Raw genomic sequence first — 20,766 nt, forward strand, 5'->3', positions numbered from 1 at the left:
ACATCTATGAATAGTTTTACTTTGTTTGCAGTATTGAAATTGCCTTAAATATTGAGTTCCTGAAATTATAATTTGTCTATTTTCCTTGACACTATGCTGTTTGCCAGTTGTGCACTGTTTGCCAGTTGCTAGCTATTATCCGAAATATGACAACGTATCACTGGTGTAATAAACATACAAGGACACAAAGTATGGATGTTTGTCATTTTATCAACATCTCATTCACAACATACAAAACACCCATAAACTCACACAGGATGATTTTTTTTTGTTCAAGACAACATCAGGCAAGTCATTTAGGCTACCTCTGAAACCAAAGCCTTTTCAATTAAATGTATTGATAAAGATGCTCAGAAAGGGATACTGAGTGGCCTATTCCTGGTAAAGGGAGTGCTGCCCTCTAGTGGAGTGCATGGTTTCTCTAATCTGCTGCAGCAAACTTTCAGGTTGCGAGCTCAGAGTTGAATGATCAAGTCTCTTAAAGTCTTCGTTGCAGAGCATGCATTCTAGAATGTGAGCCACCCTCTGCAGGTCAAAGGCAGCATGGTGAAGCCCCAATGTGGCCAGGGTCTCTGAAAGGTGACGTGGGTAATTTGAGGAGTTGTTTCCAGAGCAAGAACTCAAGAAGGACATGCGGTTGTCAGCGATTATCTTCAGGAAAGAGGCAAACTCCACGTAATCAATCCCAGAGCAAGACTTCATGATGGCCTGTAAAACAAAATACAAAATCAGATATTACAGAAAACATTGCTTAATACATCTGCTTTTGTCATACAATGCCTTCGGAAAGTATTCAGACCTCTTGACTTTTTTCACATTTTGTTTCGTTACAGCCTTATTCTAAAATTGATTAAATAAAACATGTTCCTCAGCAATCTACACACAATACCCCATGATGACAAAGCGAAAACAGGTTTTTAAAAATGTTTTAAAATGTATTTTAAAAAAAACATTTACTTAAGTATTCAGACCCTTTGCTATGAAACTTGAAATTGAGCTCAGGTGCATTCTGTTTACATTGATCATCCTTGAGATGTTTCTATAACTTGATTGGAGTCCACCTGTGGTAAATTCAATTGATTGGACATGATTTGGAAAGGCAAACACCTGTCTATATAAAGGCCCCACAGTTGACAATGCATGTCAGAGCAAAAATCAAGCCATGAGGTCGAAGGAATTGTCCGTAGAGCTCAGAGACAGGATTGTGTCAAGGCACAGACCTGGGGAAGGGTACCAAATAAATTCTGCAGCATTGAAGGTCTCCAAGAACAAATTGGCCTCCATCATTCTTAAATGGAAGAAGTTTGGAAACACCAAGACCCTTCCTAGAACTGGCAACCCGGCCAAACTGAGCAATCGGGGGAGAAGGGCCTTAGTCAGGCAGGTGACCAAGAACCCGATGGTCACTCTGACAGAGCACTAGAGTTCCTCTGTGGAGATGGGAGAACTTTCCAGAAGGACAACCATCTCTGCAGCACTCCACCAATCAGGCCTTTATAGTAGAGTGGCCAGACGGAAGCCACTCCTCAGTAAAAGGCACATGACAGCCCGCTTGGATTTTGCCAAAAGGCACCTAAAGACTTTCAGACCATGAGAAACCAGATTCTCTGGTCGGATGAAACCAAGATTGAATTCTTTGGCCTGAATGCCAAGCGTCACGTCTGGAGGAAACCTGGCACCATCCCTACGGTGAAGCATGGTGGTGGCAGCATCATGCTGTGGGGATGTTTTTCAGCGGCAGGGACTGGGAGACTAGTCAGGATCGAGGCAAAGATGAACGGAGCAAAGTACAGAGAGATCCTTGATGAAAACCTGCTCCAGAGCGCTCAGGACCTCAGACTGGGGTGAAGGTTCACCTTCCAACAGGACAACAACCTTAAGCATACAGCCAAGACAATGCAGGAGTGGCTTCAGGACAAGTCTCTAAATGTGCTTGAGTGGCCCAGCCAGAGCCTGGACTTGAACCCGATCGAACATCTCTGGAGAGACCTGAAAACAGCTGTGCAGCAACGCTCCCCATCCAACCTGACAGAGCTTGAGAGGATCTGCAGAGAAGAACGGAATAAACTCCCCAAATACAGGTGTGCCAAGCTTGTAGAGTCATACCCAAGAAGACTCGATGCTGTAATCACTGCCAAATGTGCTTCAACAAAGTACTGAGTAAAGGGTCTGAATACTTATGTAAATGTGATTTCAGTTTTGCATTTGTAATAAATTAGCAACAATTTCTAAAAACCTGTTTTTGCTTTGTCATTATGGGGTATTGTATGTAGATTGATTAGGGGAAAAAACGATTTAATACATTTCAGAATAAGGCTGTAACGTAACAAAATGTAAAAAAAGGCAATGGGTCTGAATACTCTCCGAAGACACTGTATGTCTATCTCCAAATGTCTTATATACCTGGCAGTGCTGATGCCATGAATCCATAGTGTTCCTCCATTCCTCTATCTCCCTCTGGACAGCAGACAGCTCATTCTGAAGGAACTGCCACATAATGTCCACATTGCAGCCATTCAGCCAGTTATGGTTGATGGAGATGGTGTCTTCCTGCAGGATAATGAGACAGAAGTCAGGTTACTTACAGTTCAAAATTAGCCATATGAACCATATACAGTACCAGTCAAAAGTTTGGACACACCTACTCATTCAAGGGTTTTCCTTTAAATTGTCCTATTTTCTACATTGTGGAATAATAGTGACGACATCAAAACTATGAAATAACACATATGGAATCATGTAGTAACCAAAAAGGTGTTAAACAAATCAAAGTGTATTTTATATTTAAGAATCTTCAAATAGCCACCCTTTGCCTTGAGGACAGCTTTGCACACTCTTGGCATTCTCTCAACCAGCTTCACCTGGAATGCTTTTCCAACAGTCTTGAAGGAGTTCCCACATATGCTGAGCACTTGTTGGCTGCTTTTCCTTCACTCTGCCGTCTGACTCATCCCAAACCATCTCAATTGGGTTGAGGTCAGGGGATTGTGGAGGCCAGGTCATCTGATGCAGCACTCCATCACTCTCCTTCTTGGTAAAATAGCCCTTACACAGCCTAGAGGTGTGTTGGGTCATTGTCCTGTTGAAAAACAAATGATAGTCCCACTAAGCCCAAACCAGATGGGATGGCGTATCGCTGCAGAATGCTGTGTTAGCCATGCTGGTTAAGTGTGCCTTGAATTCTAAATAAATCACAGACAGTGTCAGCAGCAAAGCACCCCCACACCATAACAACTCCTCCTCCATGCTTTACGGTGGGAACTACACATGTGAAGATCATCCGTTCACCCACACTGCGTCTCACAAAGACACGGCGGTTGGAACCAAAAATCTCCAATTTGGACTCCAGACCAAAGCACACATTTCCACTGGTCTAATGTTCATTGCTCGTGTTTCTTGGCCCAAGCAGGTTTCTTCTTCTTATTGGTGTCCTTTAGTAGTGGTTTCTTTGCAGCAATTTGACCATGAAGGCCTGATTCACACAGTCTCCTCTGAACAGTTGATGTTGAGATGTGTCTGTGACTTGAACTCTGTGAAGCATTTATTTGGGCCGCAATTTCTGAGGCTGGTAACTCTAATGAACTTATCCTCTGCAGCAGAGGTAACTCTGGGTATTCCATTCCTGTGGCGGTCCTCATGAGAGCCAGTTTCATTATAGCGCTTGATGGTTATTGCGACTGCACTTGAAACTTTCAAAGTTCTTGAAATTTTAAAGATTGACTGACCTTCATGTCTTAAAGTAATGATGGACTTTCGTTTCTCTTTGCTTATTTGAGCTGTTCTTGCCATAATATGGACTTGGTATTTTACCAAATAGGGCTATCTTCTGTATACCTACCCTACCTTGTGACAACACTGCTTGGCTCAAACGCATTAAGAAGGAAAGAAATTCTACAAATTAACTTTTAAGAAGGCATACTTGTTCATTGAAATGCATTCCAGGTCTCTACCTCATGAAGCTGGTTGAGAGAATGCAAAGAGTGTGCAAAGCTGTCATCAAGGCAAAGGGTGGCTATTTGATGAATCTCAAATATAAAATATATTTTGATTTGTTTAACACTTTTTTTGGTTACTACATGATTCCATATGTGTTATTTCATAGTTTTGATGTCTTCACTATTATTCTACAATGTAAAAAATAGTAAAAATAAAGAAAAACCCTTGAATGAGTAGGTGTGTCCAAACTTTTGACTGGTAGTGTAGGTGCATAACTGGTAATGATTTGTAAAAAAAAAAAAAAAAAAACGATTGATCAAGTGTACCATTTAATTTGTCCCACATCCAAACTGCAGTACTTACCAAATTATAAACCTGATGGTGCCAACCACTGGGCACAAATATGATCTCCCCTGCTTCCTGAATGATCTCTAGTGGTTGGCATGCCTCATCACAGTGTGGGAACTGCCCCTTGTCTCGAATCTCAGGGGAAGTGACGTCATAAGCAAGGTTGCCATGGCTGTCTCGTAGAAACTCTTCTTGGCCTGGGGGATACAGGAGCCATTTCTTCCTGCCACAGATGTTCGCTGACCAGCTGTAGGAGCGGAACACATCAGCGTGAAATGGCGTCCTATAGCAAAAAGAGAGAAAAGCAAGCACATGATGTTAGAGGAGACAGAGATTTAAGAGGATATCCATTATAGGCTCTATAATTAAATCTGTTTTGTTATACCATGAGCCTTTGGGTCCCATGTAGACGAACCGGTAGTCGTCCACCTCCAAAGTATCCCAATACTCATTAAGCCAGTCAGAAGAAAAGAAGACTGGGGTAGTGTAAACATTGTGTTCAGGAAAATCCCTGTGGCAGACAGAGGACGGAACCATTGAGCCATTCAGTATATACAGTGAGGGAAAAAAGTATTTGATCCCCTGCTGATTTTGTACGTTTGCCCACTGACAAAGACATGATCAGTCTATAATTTTAATGGTAGGTTTATTTGAACAATGAGAGACAGAATAACAAGAACAAAATCCAGAAAAACGCATGTCAAAAATGTTATAAATTGATTTGCATTTTAATGAGGGAAATAAGCATTTGACCCCTCTGCAAAACATGACTTAGTACTTGGTGGCAAAACCCTTGTTGGCAATCACAGAGGTCAGACGTTTCTTGTAGTTGGCCACCAGGTTTGCACACATCTCAGGAGGGATTTTGTCCCACTCCTCTTTGCAGATCTTCTCCTAGTCATTAAGGTTTCGAGCCTGACGTTTGGCAACTCAAACCTTCAGCTCCCTCCACAGATTTTCTATGGGATTAAGGTCTGGAGACTGGCTAGGCCACTCCAGGACCTTAATGTGCTTCTTCTTGAGCCACTCCTTTGTTGCCTTGGCCGTGTGTTTTGGGTCATTATCATGCTGGAATACCCATCCACGACCCATTTTCAATGCCCTGGCTGAGGGAAGGAGGTTCTCACCCAAGATTTGACGGTACATGGCCTCGTCCATCGTCCATTTGATGCGGTGAAGTTGTCCTGTCCCCTTAGCAGAAAAACACCCCCAAAGCATAATGTTTCCACCTCCATGTTTGACGGTGGGGATGGTGTTCTTGGGGTCATAGGCAGCATTACTCCTCCTCCAAACACGGCAAGTTGAGTTGATGCCAAAGAGCTCCATTTTGGTCTCATCTGACCACAACAATCATTCAGATGTTCATTGGCAAACTTCAGATGGGCCTGTATGTGCTTTCTTGAGCAGGGGGACCTTGCGGGCGCTGCAGGATTTCAGTCCTTCACGGCGTAGTGTGTTACATTTACATTTACATTTGTTTTCTTGGTGACTATGGTCCCAGCTGCCTTGAGATCATTGACAAGATCCTCCCGTGTAGTTCTGGGCTGATTCCTCACCATTCTCATGATCATTGCAACTCCACGAGGTGAGATCTTGCATGGAGCCCCAGGCCGAGGGAGATTGACAGTTCTTTTGTGTTTCTTCCATTTGCAAATAATCGCACCAACTGTTGTCACCTTCTCACCAGGCTGCTTGGCGATGGTCTTTTAGCCCATTCCAGCCTTGTGTAGGTCTACAATCTTGTCCCTGACATCCTTGGAGAGCTCTTTGGTCTTGGCCATGGTGGAGAGTTTGGAATCTGATTGATTGCTTCTGTGGACAGGTGTCTTTTATACAGGTAACACGCTGAGATTAGGAGCACTCCCTTTAAGAGTGTGCTCCTAATCTCAGCTCGTTACCTGTATAAAAGACACCTGGGAGCCAGAAATCTTTCTGGGTCAAATACTTATTTCCCTCATTAAAATGCAAATCAATTCATAAAATTTTTGACATTCGTTTTTCTGGATTTTGTTGTTGTTATTCTGTCTCTCACTGTTCAAAACCTACCATTAAAATTATAGACGGATCATTTCTTTGTCAGTGGGCAAACGTACAAAATCAGCAGGGGATCAAACACCTTTTTCCCTCACTGTAAATATTATTATTTTACATACTGTACAAAACGTTCCAATCATTTCGCTTGCTGCTCATCCTTCAGAGGCAACATAAAGGTGAATTCAATACCTTGACATGTGCCAATCTTTCAGATAGAGACATCCTTTTGGTGACGAGTGTCCGTTCTGTATGTACTCTCTCCAGTAGTGAATAAATTCCTTGAAAGGAATCATTTGTTTGGGGTTTGCATTGTATTCTTTCGCATTGCAGTTTGCAACAGGAACCGGAGTCTCATCTGCAAGGGGAAAAAAGAGAAATACTTTGAAAACACAATTTACAAAGTGGGTAATCAGATAATTACACAAATAATGAAAAATGGCTGTCAAATGACAGATCAGAACAGTCAATCCATAGGCTCATTCATTTGACACCAACATTATAATCAAAGTAAAGGACATTGTAATAGATATGTAGCTAACAACACTTATTCACCAAATTGCTGCAGCAGTTTCTGGAAGTTTGGCTTCCCCTCTTCAGTGACCCACTGTTTCCTACATTTCCAGTCTTCAGTAAATTTCCTCGAGAACATGCATGGGTGGTTAGGAAGTAAGTACTTTTTAAAGAATTTGGAATAGCTCAAATCCTTCTCTATGTAATCCACAAAGTGTGAAGACCAAAATTGTTCATAGGATTGCCTTGATATTTTGACAAGGCTGCAGCAGTTATGATAAGACTCCCTGTCCATGATAATGGATGATGTAAACAAGTCCTGGGTGTAACGTTAAGTAGCTAACTAGCAAGCTATAGCTAGCAATCGAAACAAGCGACGTACCTAAATTATAGTGACATTATTTGTCATATTAATTGCTCTTCCACCATTGTTATTGGATTTGCATTGCAAAGATAAGTCAAAAATGTGGAGAAGCTGGAACGTTCATTCGAGACTAAAAATAGATTCTAATTTGACAGGCTATGCTATTTTGCATTTTAGGGGACCACATTTATCGATGCACATGCCCAATATTTGCTTTCATTTTATTGTAATTTTTTTTGCACATGATTGTTTCCGTACTGTTTGCTAATTCAACTGTTGAATATTATAAACACAATTTCTTTAGTAAATATAAGCTTTGAAATTAGACAATAATTTGTATCTACACATTTTAAATAGCAGGATCATTGTTTCTAGACGGACTGTAAATATGTCTGTACTAAGGAAGTTACGTTTCTTCACGTCCGAACAAATCACTCGTCTGGGAACCAATCTGCGAAAAGCTATTTTTCTGATATTTTATTTATTTTTTACAATTATTAATGTTACAGCTTAAAATATATATTAACAGTTTCCATACAGAGCAACTGCACTCGAATAATGACTACTAGCTTTTGCACAATCGATAATATTATCGCCTTACGCAAACATTACAGAACGGTAGCTACTGATTTCCTTTTATAGTCATAACCCTGCAGGAGCTCACGTGCCAGGTTTGTTTAAAAAGTAAACAAAAACATCAAACAATGTTGAATGATCGCTAGTTACCTATTTTGTTTATTTGAACACGAATGCAATTTACTCCAAATACATGTTTTCTTATCTTTTTTTATTTTAGAGTAAAGCTTATGAAGAGGGCTGCTAGCTAGCTAGCTTCCTGACGTTATGATTTTGCATGTTTTGCTAGCCAGCTAGCAAGCTTAGTATAGACATAGTGGCACACTAGTAAAGTAGCTAGTACACAGTAACATATGTATCTAGCTGTACTGTCCATATAGTAGGCCTAAATAGCTAGTCCAAAATACATTGATTACCATGACAGCTAGCTACTTATATAACATAGCTTTACTGCCAGGTTGATTTAAATTCCTAGCTAGCAGTTTCAAGCTTTAGTCTCTAATCTTTTAACTCGATTAACATATTGACCTTGATTCAAATATTATTTACAATACAACATTTTAACTTATGTTCACCCCTCTCTTCCTAGGTGGGCATCTGAAGCCAAGCCAAAATGACTTGCCCAACCCGAGACATCCCCATCCACAGCTGGCCAGCCTCCTACTACATCAACATTGAGAAGCGCTGGGATGCCGGCACCCTGTCCCTGACCCGCACCATGCTGCGCTTCACCTCAGACCAGAGCAAAGAGAACCTGGTCGGCTTCCGCCTCTCCAGGATCATGGAGATCAAGATGGAGTCGTCCAGCTTCATCTTCAGCACTCTGACCGTGTTGGAGCAGGGGAATATCAAGCACTGGTTCGGCTCGCTGCGGCCCAACCGGGTGGTAGTCTACAATGTCCTGGAGCATTTCTGGAGGGAGAGGTTGTTGTCCCCTTCTGCTGAGGTTCAGGGGGCCGAGGCACAGCCGACCAAGGGGAGGGAGCTGATTAACCTGGTGGCGGGGGCTCAGAGACGGCTAGAGGACACAGGGAATGTCCTCCACCACCAGGGAGAGCAGTTTGATAACGTCATGCATGGCCTAGGAAAGATCGACTCTGATCTGGGCGTGGCAGACAAGTAAGGAGGATATTGATATTGTATTCTACCTCTGGGCCCTGTCAGTCCATTGTTTTATAGTTTATGTTTTCAAATATTGTAGCTAGTCATGGAGATTTTCTGAAGTTTTGATGCCTTTCTATCCACGTGATGATTAAATATACATTATTCTATAGTAGTGATTAATTATTTGAGATTGGATAGCTATTATCCAGAACATGTTTACCCTTCTTGATTTGTGTGAACCTTCACTGAATTGGATGCATTCCTCAAACTTCTGTCACCATTATCTCTGCAGGCTACTGTCTGAACTGGAGTCTCCCCCTTGGTGGCCTTTTGGCAAATTACCCTGGAAGAGTCAGCAGGATGTCAAGGCTGAGCATGCTGCTAGAGAGGCCGCTTGTAAGGGAACAGGAACAGGCAAGCACAGAGTGATCACCAGCATACCAGCCATCCTCTCCAGAGGTGGCGACTCAGACCTGAAGCCTGGCTGCTTGATGGTGATGGTTTCCTCATTAGAAGTCCGAGACACAAACTATGTGCTCCTCCACCGCTTTCAGAGGGATGAGGTGGATGACATCCGGGTACACAACCCTTATGAGATCAGTGTGAGGCAGAGGTTCATAGGGAAGCCAGACATATGCTTCCGACTCCTGTCGGCTAAGATGCCGGAGGCCATGTCAGTGCTAGAGATACAGTATAAGAAGAAGGTGGAGTACACGAGTGAGTACTCTGCCTTCATGACGACCCCAGCTACGACCCCATGTGACCAGGATCAAGGTTCAATATGGAATGCAGGTAAGAAGTGTAGATTACCCTCTGTAGTCCCAGTCAGGGGTTCTTCTTTGTTTATTTTGCACTTTACAATGGTTTGTGTTTGGCCACCAAGTGGCAGTAAAGATCTGGGTTTTAGCATAGCATATTGTTCAATACACATCTTTGAAATTACTTTAGGCTCTCTTGAGGCTGATATCTCATTATACACTCTAGCCTATTGATTTATTACATAGCTTATTGATTTATAACACAATTCTGCTGCATGCCATGTTTTGTTGTTGTTACGAGCTTTCCCCATTACATTATCATAGGGATACTGTTACGCCAAAAGATGATAATGTGTTTGTTTGAGTTGCCTTCTCACTATATCTCTGTCCCCCTCCCGTGGCAGCAGGCCTGCAGCAGTACCAGGAGACAGAGGTCCCCATGACGGTCCCAGCAGGAGAGCTGTCCCAGGTGCAGGTGCATGTCCTTAAGCCAGAGGTCACTCAGGCTGAGGCTCAGGAAATCCGACAGGTGAGATACTATATCGGAATCTGGCTTCTAATGCCTCTTCCTGTATACTAAAGCATTTTATCCTATGGATCAAATGCTTTATAACAGTCTGAAGTTATACTTCCCTAACATTTTCTAAATTTTTGCATTCAGATAATGTTTATACATGTCTTGTAGACATCTGTTTTGAATGTAGAGGAAATGCATGATTGAATAACCATGTTATGATGCATTAAATGTATGCCGTTTCAATAGCAGGTTTTAAAGAACAAGCATAACTTTTCCTATGGCCTATGCAAATCATGAGAAGTTAAATGCTCTAGTTCCATTCCAAACCAGAGATTCAGTGTAATGATTTTTATTTTACGTACTATATATTTTATATATTAGTCGGTAAGACCACAAACCAAACTCCCATTGGGTTACAAGAGAGAGGAGAGAGGGAAAGAGACATGGCCAGTTATTTGGTCTGACTTTTCTGGTCAGTGTATAAAGTATTTCCATTCGAAGTCTCATAATGTCGTACAGAGTGAGCTCCATGCATGGTTTATGGTTGCAAGACATAAACAGTGACGCAAATGCAGTCAATAATTTTTCATTTAACACATTATTATGGGTTGCTCAGAATGCTATTTTCCATGTTAAACCTCTTCAAAACACAACATTTTGTGTATGTCTTAGACCACATATGTAATTGGTTGGTAGTCCGTTACAGGTATGTTGTCATTTTCATAATCCTCCTGAAACACAGGCTACAGTCTCCAGCCTTGGGTGTTTCTTACTGTCCCATAAGCAGTTTTATAAAGCTGATTTGAATCTGAGGTTGAATGAGGCTTTTGTGGGAACTGTGTTTACAACGGAATAGTTAGTTAGGTATTACAAGTTAAGTATTGACCACTTCAGAATGGTATCAATATGATTGTATCTCAATATAATTGTATATATAATCATTTTCAAACAAATCGATCATGTTAGTGACATTTTTCTCAATTAGTCTGTTTACAATTCAGGGACATGTGTATTGTTTCTCTATCAATGGCTTATTATTTTGTGCTGATAAGTCATAATGGTTCTTTTGAACTACAAAGCCTACCACTTTCTCAAGTGGTAAAGTAGTAGACTTTATGACGCACCTAATTTATGTAATGATTAGTGAGAGGCCCTGGTTGAGAGTCACTTTTAACCTTATTTCCTACCCAAGTGTACAGCAAATAGCCCCTTTTGTCAAAATATATTTGATACCTGCAGATTATCAGTTGGTTTATTGTTCAAATCAGTTAAATATTTACAGTTCTTTATGTCCTAAACACATTTCCTACAACTCACCTCACCATTCATCAGTTTAATTAGGTTATTAGCCTACTTTTTTAACTTGAGTGTATTTTACCTACATATGACTGTGTATGTTGAAAAAAAATACAAATACAAATTTTCAGCAGTGGTGTGATAATATTGAACTTCAACAGTAGAATTTAGGTCAATTGTACAGTATATGGCACCAGAATCCCGTAATCACACCACAGTATGTTTTGAAGTATTTATATCAGTCTATTTATCATATTTTCCTCCCAAACTAAAGAAACCTTAGAAAGTGAATGCATGCAGTTGTCATTAAGGAGTGCGTTGAAATAATATCTGTCTGCTCATTGCTGTCTGAAGCAGTTCCTGTGCACTGTTGCTGTGTCCGCGTTTACTGGCCGCTGAAAACTGACATAATGTCAATGGGTGTGTGTGTGAGCATGTGTAGGATAACATAATATTAGTTTAGAAACCACGTGTTGGGGTTTGGAGTGAGTGTTTATTAAGTTTTGCTTGGCACAACAAGGTTTATTTAAGTTGTTCCATTTACCATAACATACACAGTTGTTGGAGCGTGGAGATGGAGTTGCAGAATTCCCTGAACACACAGAAAGTTGAAATAACAAAATGTAATTGACTTCTTTGTTATCGATGACCTCAGGAGACCAGATGAGACCTCTGTAAAACCACCATGTGCTTGAGTATTGTAAACTAGTCACATGAATATTGTGTCACATGGTGATTGTGTCATGACCTAGTGATGCAAGTACAGTTATTATAGATTGTTTTGGTTTTGTTGGCAGGCCCTTCGTTGTTTTTCAATTTACAGCTAACATTCATTCTGTCTTCTTGGCTCCGACAAGCAGTGGAAGAAGAATTATGGCTGAGAGAAAAGTGTTATTCCTCCTCTCTGCTCATCTCCACTTTCTTTTCCACTGACTGACTCACTCACTGACTGACATAACGCCTAGACAAGACACTCCCCCACCCCTACAAGAATCAAGAGATTACTCCCACAGACCTGGGTCAAATACATATGTCAAATATTTGAGCTGAGCTTGATTTATTTTACCCTGTACAATGGAACAGAGGAAATAGATTGAAAAGTGCCAACCATTAGCTACATCAAGCATGTGTGTGTGTGTGTGCCTATATGGCTCTCAGATGCTGATGCAGCTGAAAAACCTGGCTCTGGAGGCTGAAACTGAGCTGGAGAGGCAAGACGAGGCCCTGGATATTCTGACCACCTCTACGGACCGGGCCACCATGCACATAGACAAACACACCTGCCGCATGAAGAGACTGCTGTAACTCACACACACACCAGCCAAGCGGCTAACTACAGCGCTATCCAGAAATGCACTGTGAGTTGCTGTTACCTTACGACAAATGTATTCTCTAAGAAAGATGTTGTTCTGTACCTCTACTTTTGTGGTTCCATAACCATTTAAAAGCAGATTTTACCTTCTGCTTGGTTGTAACGAATATCTGAGTCTCAGGTGTAGTCATACACCCTTACAGTTGAAGTCGGAAGTTTACATACACTTAGGTTGGAGTCATTAACCCTCCCGTTGTCCTAGGGTCAAAATGACCCGCCACTGTGTTGAACCAACTTTATTTAATTTTTATATTTTTTGGATCATTTGTGAGGAGGCAGTGATACTTTCTTTAAAGTCTCACTGCCTCCTTCTCACAAATTATCCCCCCCCAAAAAAAAAAAAAAAAAAGTTGGTTCAACACAGTGGCGGGTCATTTTGACCCTAGGACAACGGGAGGGTTAAAACTTGTTTTTCAACCACTCCACAAATGACTTGTTAACAAACTATAGTTTTGGCAAGTCGGTTAGGACATTTACTTTGTGCATGACACAAGTACTTTTTCCAACAATTGTTTACAGACAGATTATTTAACTTATAATTCACTATATCACAATTCCAGTGGGTCAGAAGTTTACATACACTAAGTTGACTGTGCCTTTTAAACAGCTTGGAAAATTCCAGAAAATCATGGCTTTAGAAGCTTCTGATAGGCTAATTGACATCATTTGAGTCAATTGGAGGTGTACCTGTGGATGTATTTCAAGGCCTACCTTCAAACTCAGTGCCTCTTTGCTTGACATCATGGGAAAATCTAAAGAAATCAGCCAAGAACTCTGAAAAAAAATGGTTGACCTCCACAAGTCTGATTCATCCTTAGGAGCAATTTCCAAACGCCTGAAGGTACCACGTTCATCTGTACAAACAATAGTACGCAAGTATAAACACCATGGGACCACACAGCCGTCATACTGTTCAGGAAGGAGACGCGTTCTCTCTCCTAGAGATGAACATACTTTGGTGCGAAAAGTGCAAATCAATCCCAGAACAACAGCAAAGGACCTTGTGAAGATGCTGGAGGAAACAGGTACAAAAGTATCTATATCCACAGTAAAACAAGTCCTATATCGACATAACCTGAAAGGCCGCTCAGCAAGGAAGAAGCCACTGCTCCAAAACCGCCATAAAAAAGCCAGACTACGGTTTGCAACTGAACATGGGGACAAAGATCGTACTTTTTGGAGAAATGTCCTCTGGTCTGATGAAACAAAAATAGAACTGTTTGGCCATAATGACCATCGTTATGTTTGGAGGAAAAAGGGGGTACCTTGCAAGCCGAAGAACACCATCCCAACCGTGAAGCACAACTTATTGTGGGAAGCTTGTGGAAGGCTACCTGAAACGTTTGACCCATGTTAAACAATTTAAAGGCAATGCTACCAAATACTAATTGAGTGTATGTAAACTTCTGACCCACTGGGAATGTGATGAAATAAATAAAAGCTGAAATAAATCATTCTCTCTACTATAATTCTGACATTTCACATTCTTAAAATAAAGTGGTGATCCTAACTGACCTAAGACTCCCGAGTGGCGCAGTGGTCTAAGGCCAGGATCTCTAGCTGTGCTAGCTAGAGATCCTGGTTCGAATCCAGGCTCTGTCGTAGTCGGCCGCGACCAGGAGACCCATGGGGCGGCGCAAAATTGGCCCAGCGTCGTCCAGGGTAGGGGAGGGAATGGCCGGCAGGGATGTAGCTCAGTTGGTAGAGCATGGCGTTTGCAACGCCAGGGTTGTGGGTTCGATTCCCACAGGGGGCCAGTATGAAAAAATAAAAAATAATGTATGCACTAACTAACTGTAAGTCGCTCTGGATAAGAGCGTCTGCTAAATGACTAAAATGTAAATGTAATACAGGGAATTTTTACTAGGATTAAATGTCAGGAATTGTGAAAAACTGAGTTTAAATGTATTTGGCTAAGGTGTATGTAAACTTCCGACTTCAACTGTACGTCATTGTAATGTGTAAAATATAGAAATCAATGTTCCTCTCAATGTGGTAATTACCGACCAGTCCACCAGATGGCATTTACACCAAGGTAAGGAAGTGTTCACTCCCATCAGCACGTTGTAGAGATATTATCCTCTTAGCACTGTGAAGAACCATGAATAGATCCATACCTGGTTGTTGTTGACGGATGATCAAATCCCTGGGTCTGTCACATAAGTATAGCATGGTTTCTGAAGTTGTACTTAAATCAATGTGAGGAATGATTGTCACACTGCTACTAAATGTGTGTTTTTTCCTTCTTCTTTTTCAGTTGCAGGTGTCAGTAAAGCCATCCCCTCCCTCCCTGCACATGGTTTCCCTCCAGCTCCAGGTGTTGCATGTCCCCATGTTACTGCGTAGTAAGTGATGCATTGAGTGGGATCACTGTATTATAATCCAGTTTGCAGTGGGTATGTAACAAAGTCCCTTGAAACTGTGTCCTTTGAAACTCTCAGAATACTATGCAGACCCCTGCAAACTGGATTACTATACTATACTATACTCTGTCACTACCTATTCTATAATGTACAGTACATAAAAAAGCAGGCAGCACCTCACAATCTCACTAACATTGACACAGGATTTAGGGATATTTGTATAATCTTATTTGTTTCAATGACTTGCATATTTCTATGCTGTACTCTATGTTGTACTGTAATTTATTTATCGTCTATCTAGCATTGATAAACTGATTTAAACCCGAAATATCTGGTAAATCATGTTTTTCTCCGTACATTTCATGCCTAAAGTTCCCCATGCTAATGTACTGTAGAGAGCAGAGGAAGTATTTGAGTGGTGTGTAATTATCCAATAAAATACATTTACATAGAAGACAGACAACTGGCTTAAGTAGTACAGTACAACCCCTCCTGGTCATAAAAGGCAATATAGTTTACATTATTAATTAAAGAATGATAATGAATAGAAAACAAAACAGGCAACAAAAATGTCTTAACACTCAGAGAAAGGCGAAGCAAGGCAACACCCAATAATAACAAGGTTCACATGTGACAAATTGGCATGGAGAATGTCAGAAGATTCTCCATGCCATGGAAGCGGAAGCTATTTAGAAGCGGAAGCTATTTACTATTGAAAGTAGTGCTGCATGCGAGTGGGTCCCTTTGTAAACAGGCCTGTTATTATAACATCCTGTTGGCAACAGGAGATGGTTTGGCATCTGCTCACCACCCCTGTGGGGGCTGCGGGCAGGGGCCGCTAGCTTTCACGAGAGAGGGGGACCACCAGGAGCCAAGAGCCCAGATTCATTAGATTTGGCTGCAGGTGATGGGGTGGCAGTGCTCTCAATTATGACTCCGGATGAAGCTGAACTGCTGAACAGTTTTTTTAAAGAAGACTGACGACCTCTCAAATGTCTCGGCCCAGGTCAGTCACTGGGACTTGATCCTACAGTAATGGTGTAATAGATTTATAATGAACACTTGTCATAAGTGTTACATGACAAGAAAAGTGTTGCCAGAGAAAAGGAGGGTTATACCAAATACTTATTCTAGTCTGATCAAAGATGGTAAACTGGAGATCGTTTATTTCTTTGATGATTTGAGCGATAAACCGTTACATTCATTTCGGAGTCTTGGTGTTCCGTACTCCAGAAGCATACCACATGGTTATGTGAATTCCTAGCGAGGAAGGGAGTGTGAATACATACTGGCACGGTTTCTAAGCAGCCTTGCAATAAAAGGAAGTGGTGTCGGTCTCGTTTGACCACAGATACATCAGATCCGGCTTTGCCTTTCTAGGGGATGGTATGGAGAGTGGAGACACCATGCAGGCCTTGACATCCACGTCTGTTTACTAGATAGTCCCTGTGGTGAGGTTGTTCTTTCCAACAAGGAACGTGTCTCAATTGATGGCCAATCAATCAAGTTCGTCTGGGAAAGAGCTTCGCAAAGGCTGTGGGATTCTGTCAGGGCACATGTGGGTTGTTCAATGTTCTCCAACTCCAAAATAAGGAGCCATGTGGTTGTTATACAAAGTCAGAGTTGTCATTTCCCCTTCGGCTTTGAGGTGGATGTTGTTTTTGCTTTTTGGAAAACTTCTATTTCAATTCAGAAATGCATAGTTATTTACCATTGTCTAGCTGGGCAAATTTACCCCTAATTTCACAAAATATTCAACTGACACGTTTTCAGTTTATCATGTATATTAAACTCTGTCATTGTTGGTAAAGGTTTTTATGTTTATCTTCATTAATGTAATTCATGGGAATGGATTCTGAGTTCTCTAATTGGAAATTAGAGAAATACACTATTATTTTATTCCGGTGTAGCAATACACTATTAGAGCATGTCTGTGTGTGTGTCTGTGTGTAATGGTTGGACTCTTGACTCACTTCCTGGCTGCCCTCTTACTGGTGCAGGTGTTGCTGCTGCTGGGTTCATTTCCACATGCAGAGGGAGGTTCCAGTTTCAGGAAATCAGGCCTGTTGGTTCATCTTGGAACTGGGAGGAAAAGTTACTGGAAGGTGGTTGAGTCCATCCGGGGGGCGGATTGGATTCACTCTCTATAAGAGAATATAGAATGTTTAGGTTGAAAGTGGATTCTGGTGTACAAGTGTGTTTTTTTTTTTTTGTAAATGTTTTTTATTAAACGTAAATGAATAGGCCTACTGGGATTGATACATACACTGGTGTACACGTTCTACAATAAGTGTTGTACTTCTCTGAACACTTACAGTACATCAATTAAATTGGATGTGTTTTCAATCCATTATTATAATATCTGTCTATAGCCAAGTTTACTTTGGTTGTTAATGTGATAAGCATTGGCTAGAGCGTTGCTCTTTTTGTGTACATGTTGTTGCTGAGGATTTGGCTCTGAATTAATTTCACTTCCCATTGGAAGATGCCCTCTGTTTGACTGGTAATCTGGTACTTTCCCAGATGCTGAGAGACAGAATGATATCATACGCCACTTGCACATGTTATTGTTATCTTTTCTTTGGTCTTCGGACAGAGGTGCACTTTGTTGGATTTCTGTTTCTCTTTATTCAGAGAGCAACTCCTCTCATCTCTGCTAGAGGGAGTTAACTGCGAGTCGCCTTGGCCAAAGTAAACTCCAACTCAACTCAGATGAGGGGTCTAGTCTATTACTCCATAAGCATGGGTGTGAACGGCACATGCCTACTGTATTGAGCAGCTGAAATAGTTGTGTGTGTCCACTGTCTTGCATATAGCTCACTATTTTTTAGATGAATATTAATCTCATTGACTTGCACTGAATGTAGTGTTGGGTAGTTTTTAGCTAAAAAGTGAAAACCAATCTGGGATTGGTGAACCATGGTTAAATATTTACACAGTAAACATCTTACTGCGTACATGATTCTGATTGTTCTCAAGGACCTGTGCCACTGTTCATGAATTAAAATAAGGAAAGTTAATCATTGTTTTTGAAGGACTGATAACGGGTAGATTTAATTTGAGATAGTATCCTAATGACTGTCCCCACTGGGCACAGACGCCATTTCAACGTCTAGTTTTGATTTACATTTGGTTGAGTTGTCAACTAATGTGAATTCAAGGTGAAATCATTGGATTTAGGTTAAAAGTTGGGTGAAAAATATTAAATTCCTTTACGGTGATGACTTTTTGCTAATCCAATCAGTTTTCCACGTTGATTCAACGTCATCACATTGATTTTGTTTCTTGAAATGATGTGGAAATAACGTTGATTCAACCAGTTTTTGCACAGTGGGTCTCCGTTATGGATGATCATGACACTTGTTGGCTGTGAAGGGAGGGCAAGCACCCTGATATTCAGTAGAGGGCAGCAGTGAGTTTCTTATGCAAGGTCATGTTGGGCTGAAGTTGTTAATTGATAGACAATTATTAGACCTCCCGAAGTTTCAGTATTTGGGCCTGGTGTTGTAATGTAGTTTATATCAGTAAGGCTGGTCTGAAGGTTCGATGCCAGCTGCCCCGCATAGGGATACCTGCCATTAAAGCATCTGGCTCCGAGGATCTTCGCTCGAAGACGAGGCCATTCTCCAAACTATTTTAATAAACGTTCATATTGCGTTTTGCTCTATCTGAAGTCATCACGATGAAGTTGTGATAGACTTTGTAACTTCACAGAGTATATATGATAAAACCGATGCTTCACTCTGAACTAGATTTTTCAATGGGCTTCTTATTGAGTTACCCTTATTTGACCTGTTTCAGGAAGCTAGGCATATGTCACACGTCACTACTTCACAGGAGAGGCATTTGAACGTCATTTTTACATTTTTATCAAAATGCGTTTTTTGGCAGAAATGTCTTCTCGAACGTGATCTTTCATGTGCCTTAATAACAAACTTTTATACCATCTGTAAATATGAATAACATTTTGAAATTACGAGCTTAGGTGGTTTAGCCTCGGAAAAAGACAGGAACCTTCCCGCTAGCCATGATTGGCTGAGATAATGGATGGGCTGGACATCCCGAGAGATGAGTTTGGATTGGTCTGCCATGTAGCAGGCTTCTGTCTATAACATGAGCTACTCAGTATGTGTAGATAATCCTTGCTACCGCAGCTTTTTTGAAAGATGTAACGTTAGCCATGGAGAACTGCAAAAGTGTTGCTACTGCTCTCAACAACATTGCTGCCCTGAATTTAACAGGCGCTGTCGACAAAGATCAGTGGGAAAAAGTTGTTATGGACAGTGTGAACCAGAGCGACTTGACACAACGGACCAAACAAGCTGAAGGTATAAATAAAACAGAAACTATACAGGACCTCTTACTTAGTTAATCTGGGGTTCCAGTCTGCTGTGAAGCATTCATCCATGTACACAGGTAATGGTCTAGCTACATTTTCAGATATTATATATAATTTTGTCAGAAAGTCATTTTCATTGCAAGTTAAAGCTTACTGTTTGCTAGCTAGTGAACGATAGCTTGCTGGCTCGCTAGCTAATGTTACGTGTATAATATTATTTGTATCTCAGAAAGCATTTGCTGTGCTAGTTATAGCCGAATGTTAGCTAGCTAGCTAACATTTAACCAATACTGAACAAAAATATAAACGCAACATGCAACAATTTCAAAGATTTTACTTAGTTACAGTTCATATAAGAAATCAGTCAATTGAAATAAATAAATTAGGCCCTAATCTATGGATTTCACGTGACTGGGAATACAGATATGCATGTATTGGTCACAGATACCTTAAAGAAAAGATAAGGGCGTGGATCAGAAATCCAGTCAGTATCTGGTGTGACCACCATTTGCCTCATGCAGTGTGACATCTCCTTTGCAAAGAGTTGATCAGGCTGTTGATTGTGGCCTGTGGAATGTTGTCCCACTCCTTTTCGATGGCTGTGCGAAGTTGCTGGATATTGTCAGGAACTGGAACACGCTGTTGTACACGTCGATCCAGAGCATCCCAAACATGCTCAATGGGGGACATGTCTGGTGAGTATGCAGGCCATGGAAGAACTGGGACAGATCCTTTCGACATGAGGCTATGCATTATCATGCTGAAACATGAGGTGATGGCAGGGGATGAATGGCACGACAATGGGCCTCAGGATCTCATCAAGGTATCTCTGTGCATTCAAATTGCCATCGTTAAAATGCAATTGTGTTCGTTGTCTGTAGCTTATGCCGGCCCATACCATAACCCCACCGCCACCATGGGGCATTCTGTTCACAACGTTGACATCAGCAAACCGCTTGCCCACTTGACGCCATGCACGTGGTCTGCGGTTGTGAGGCCGGTTGGATGTACTGCCAAATTCTCTAAACCGACGTTGGAGGCAACATCTCTGGTGGACATTCCTGCAGTCAGCATGCCAATTGCACTCTCTCACTCTCTCTCAAAACTTGAGACATCTATGGCATTGTGTTGTGTGACAAAACTGCACATTTTAGAGTGGCCTTTTATTGTCCCCAGCACAAGGTGCACCTGTGTAATGATCATGCTGTTTAATAAGCTTCTTGATATGCCACACCTGTCAGGTGGATTG

At 41.3% G+C, this 20,766-nt stretch overlaps 2 protein-coding genes across 5 annotated transcripts; one reads left to right on the plus strand and one right to left on the minus strand.

The window, feature by feature from the left end:
• Positions 1-191: 191 nt before the first annotated feature.
• jmjd4 (jumonji domain containing 4) lies at positions 192-7,375 on the minus strand. Its single transcript, XM_084183471.1, has 6 exons — positions 6,871-7,375; positions 6,508-6,673; positions 4,670-4,795; positions 4,300-4,567; positions 2,404-2,550; positions 192-708 (listed from the first exon to the last, which is right to left on the minus strand). Exons 1-6 carry the CDS (start codon positions 7,121-7,123, stop codon positions 373-375), a joined length of 1,296 nt encoding a protein of 431 aa, XP_084039597.1. The 5' UTR covers positions 7,124-7,375; the 3' UTR covers positions 192-372.
• Positions 6,940-15,546, plus strand: snap47 (synaptosome associated protein 47). 4 transcript variants are annotated; one of them, XM_084183468.1, is made up of 6 exons: positions 6,940-6,984; positions 8,358-8,887; positions 9,165-9,664; positions 10,035-10,159; positions 12,602-12,801; positions 15,073-15,546. In XM_084183468.1, exons 2-5 carry the CDS (start codon positions 8,382-8,384, stop codon positions 12,746-12,748), a joined length of 1,278 nt encoding a protein of 425 aa, XP_084039594.1. In that variant the 5' UTR covers positions 6,940-6,984; positions 8,358-8,381; the 3' UTR covers positions 12,749-12,801; positions 15,073-15,546. The 4 variants fall into 4 exon arrangements, with proteins under 4 accessions (XP_084039594.1, XP_084039592.1, XP_084039593.1 ...); XM_084183466.1 differs by lacking the exon at positions 6,940-6,984 and adding an exon at positions 7,570-7,863; XM_084183467.1 differs by lacking the exon at positions 6,940-6,984 and adding an exon at positions 7,610-7,876.
• The last annotated feature ends 5,220 nt before the right edge of the window (positions 15,547-20,766 follow it).

Source organism: Coregonus lavaretus (genome assembly GCF_964263955.1).
Source record: "Coregonus lavaretus genome assembly, chromosome: 19".
NCBI classification, from domain to species: Eukaryota; Metazoa; Chordata; class Actinopteri; order Salmoniformes; family Salmonidae; genus Coregonus; species Coregonus lavaretus.

Coding starts and splice junctions, on each gene's coding strand:
- snap47 (XM_084183468.1), top strand. CDS start 8,382: ATGACTTGCCCAACCCGAGACATCCCCATCCACAGCTGGCCAGCCTCC. Junction 9,665..10,034: donor AGGTTCAATATGGAATGCAG/GTAAGAAGTGTA, acceptor CTCCCGTGGCAG/CAGGCCTGCAGCAGTACCAG. Junction 10,160..12,601: donor AGGCTCAGGAAATCCGACAG/GTGAGATACTAT, acceptor TATGGCTCTCAG/ATGCTGATGCAGCTGAAAAA.
- jmjd4 (XM_084183471.1), bottom strand. CDS start 7,123: ATGGACAGGGAGTCTTATCATAACTGCTGCAGCCTTGTCAAAATATCA. Junction 4,568..4,669: donor ATGGGACCCAAAGGCTCATG/GTATAACAAAAC, acceptor TTTTTGCTATAG/GACGCCATTTCACGCTGATG. Junction 2,551..4,299: donor ACCATCAGGTTTATAATTTG/GTAAGTACTGCA, acceptor ATTATCCTGCAG/GAAGACACCATCTCCATCAA.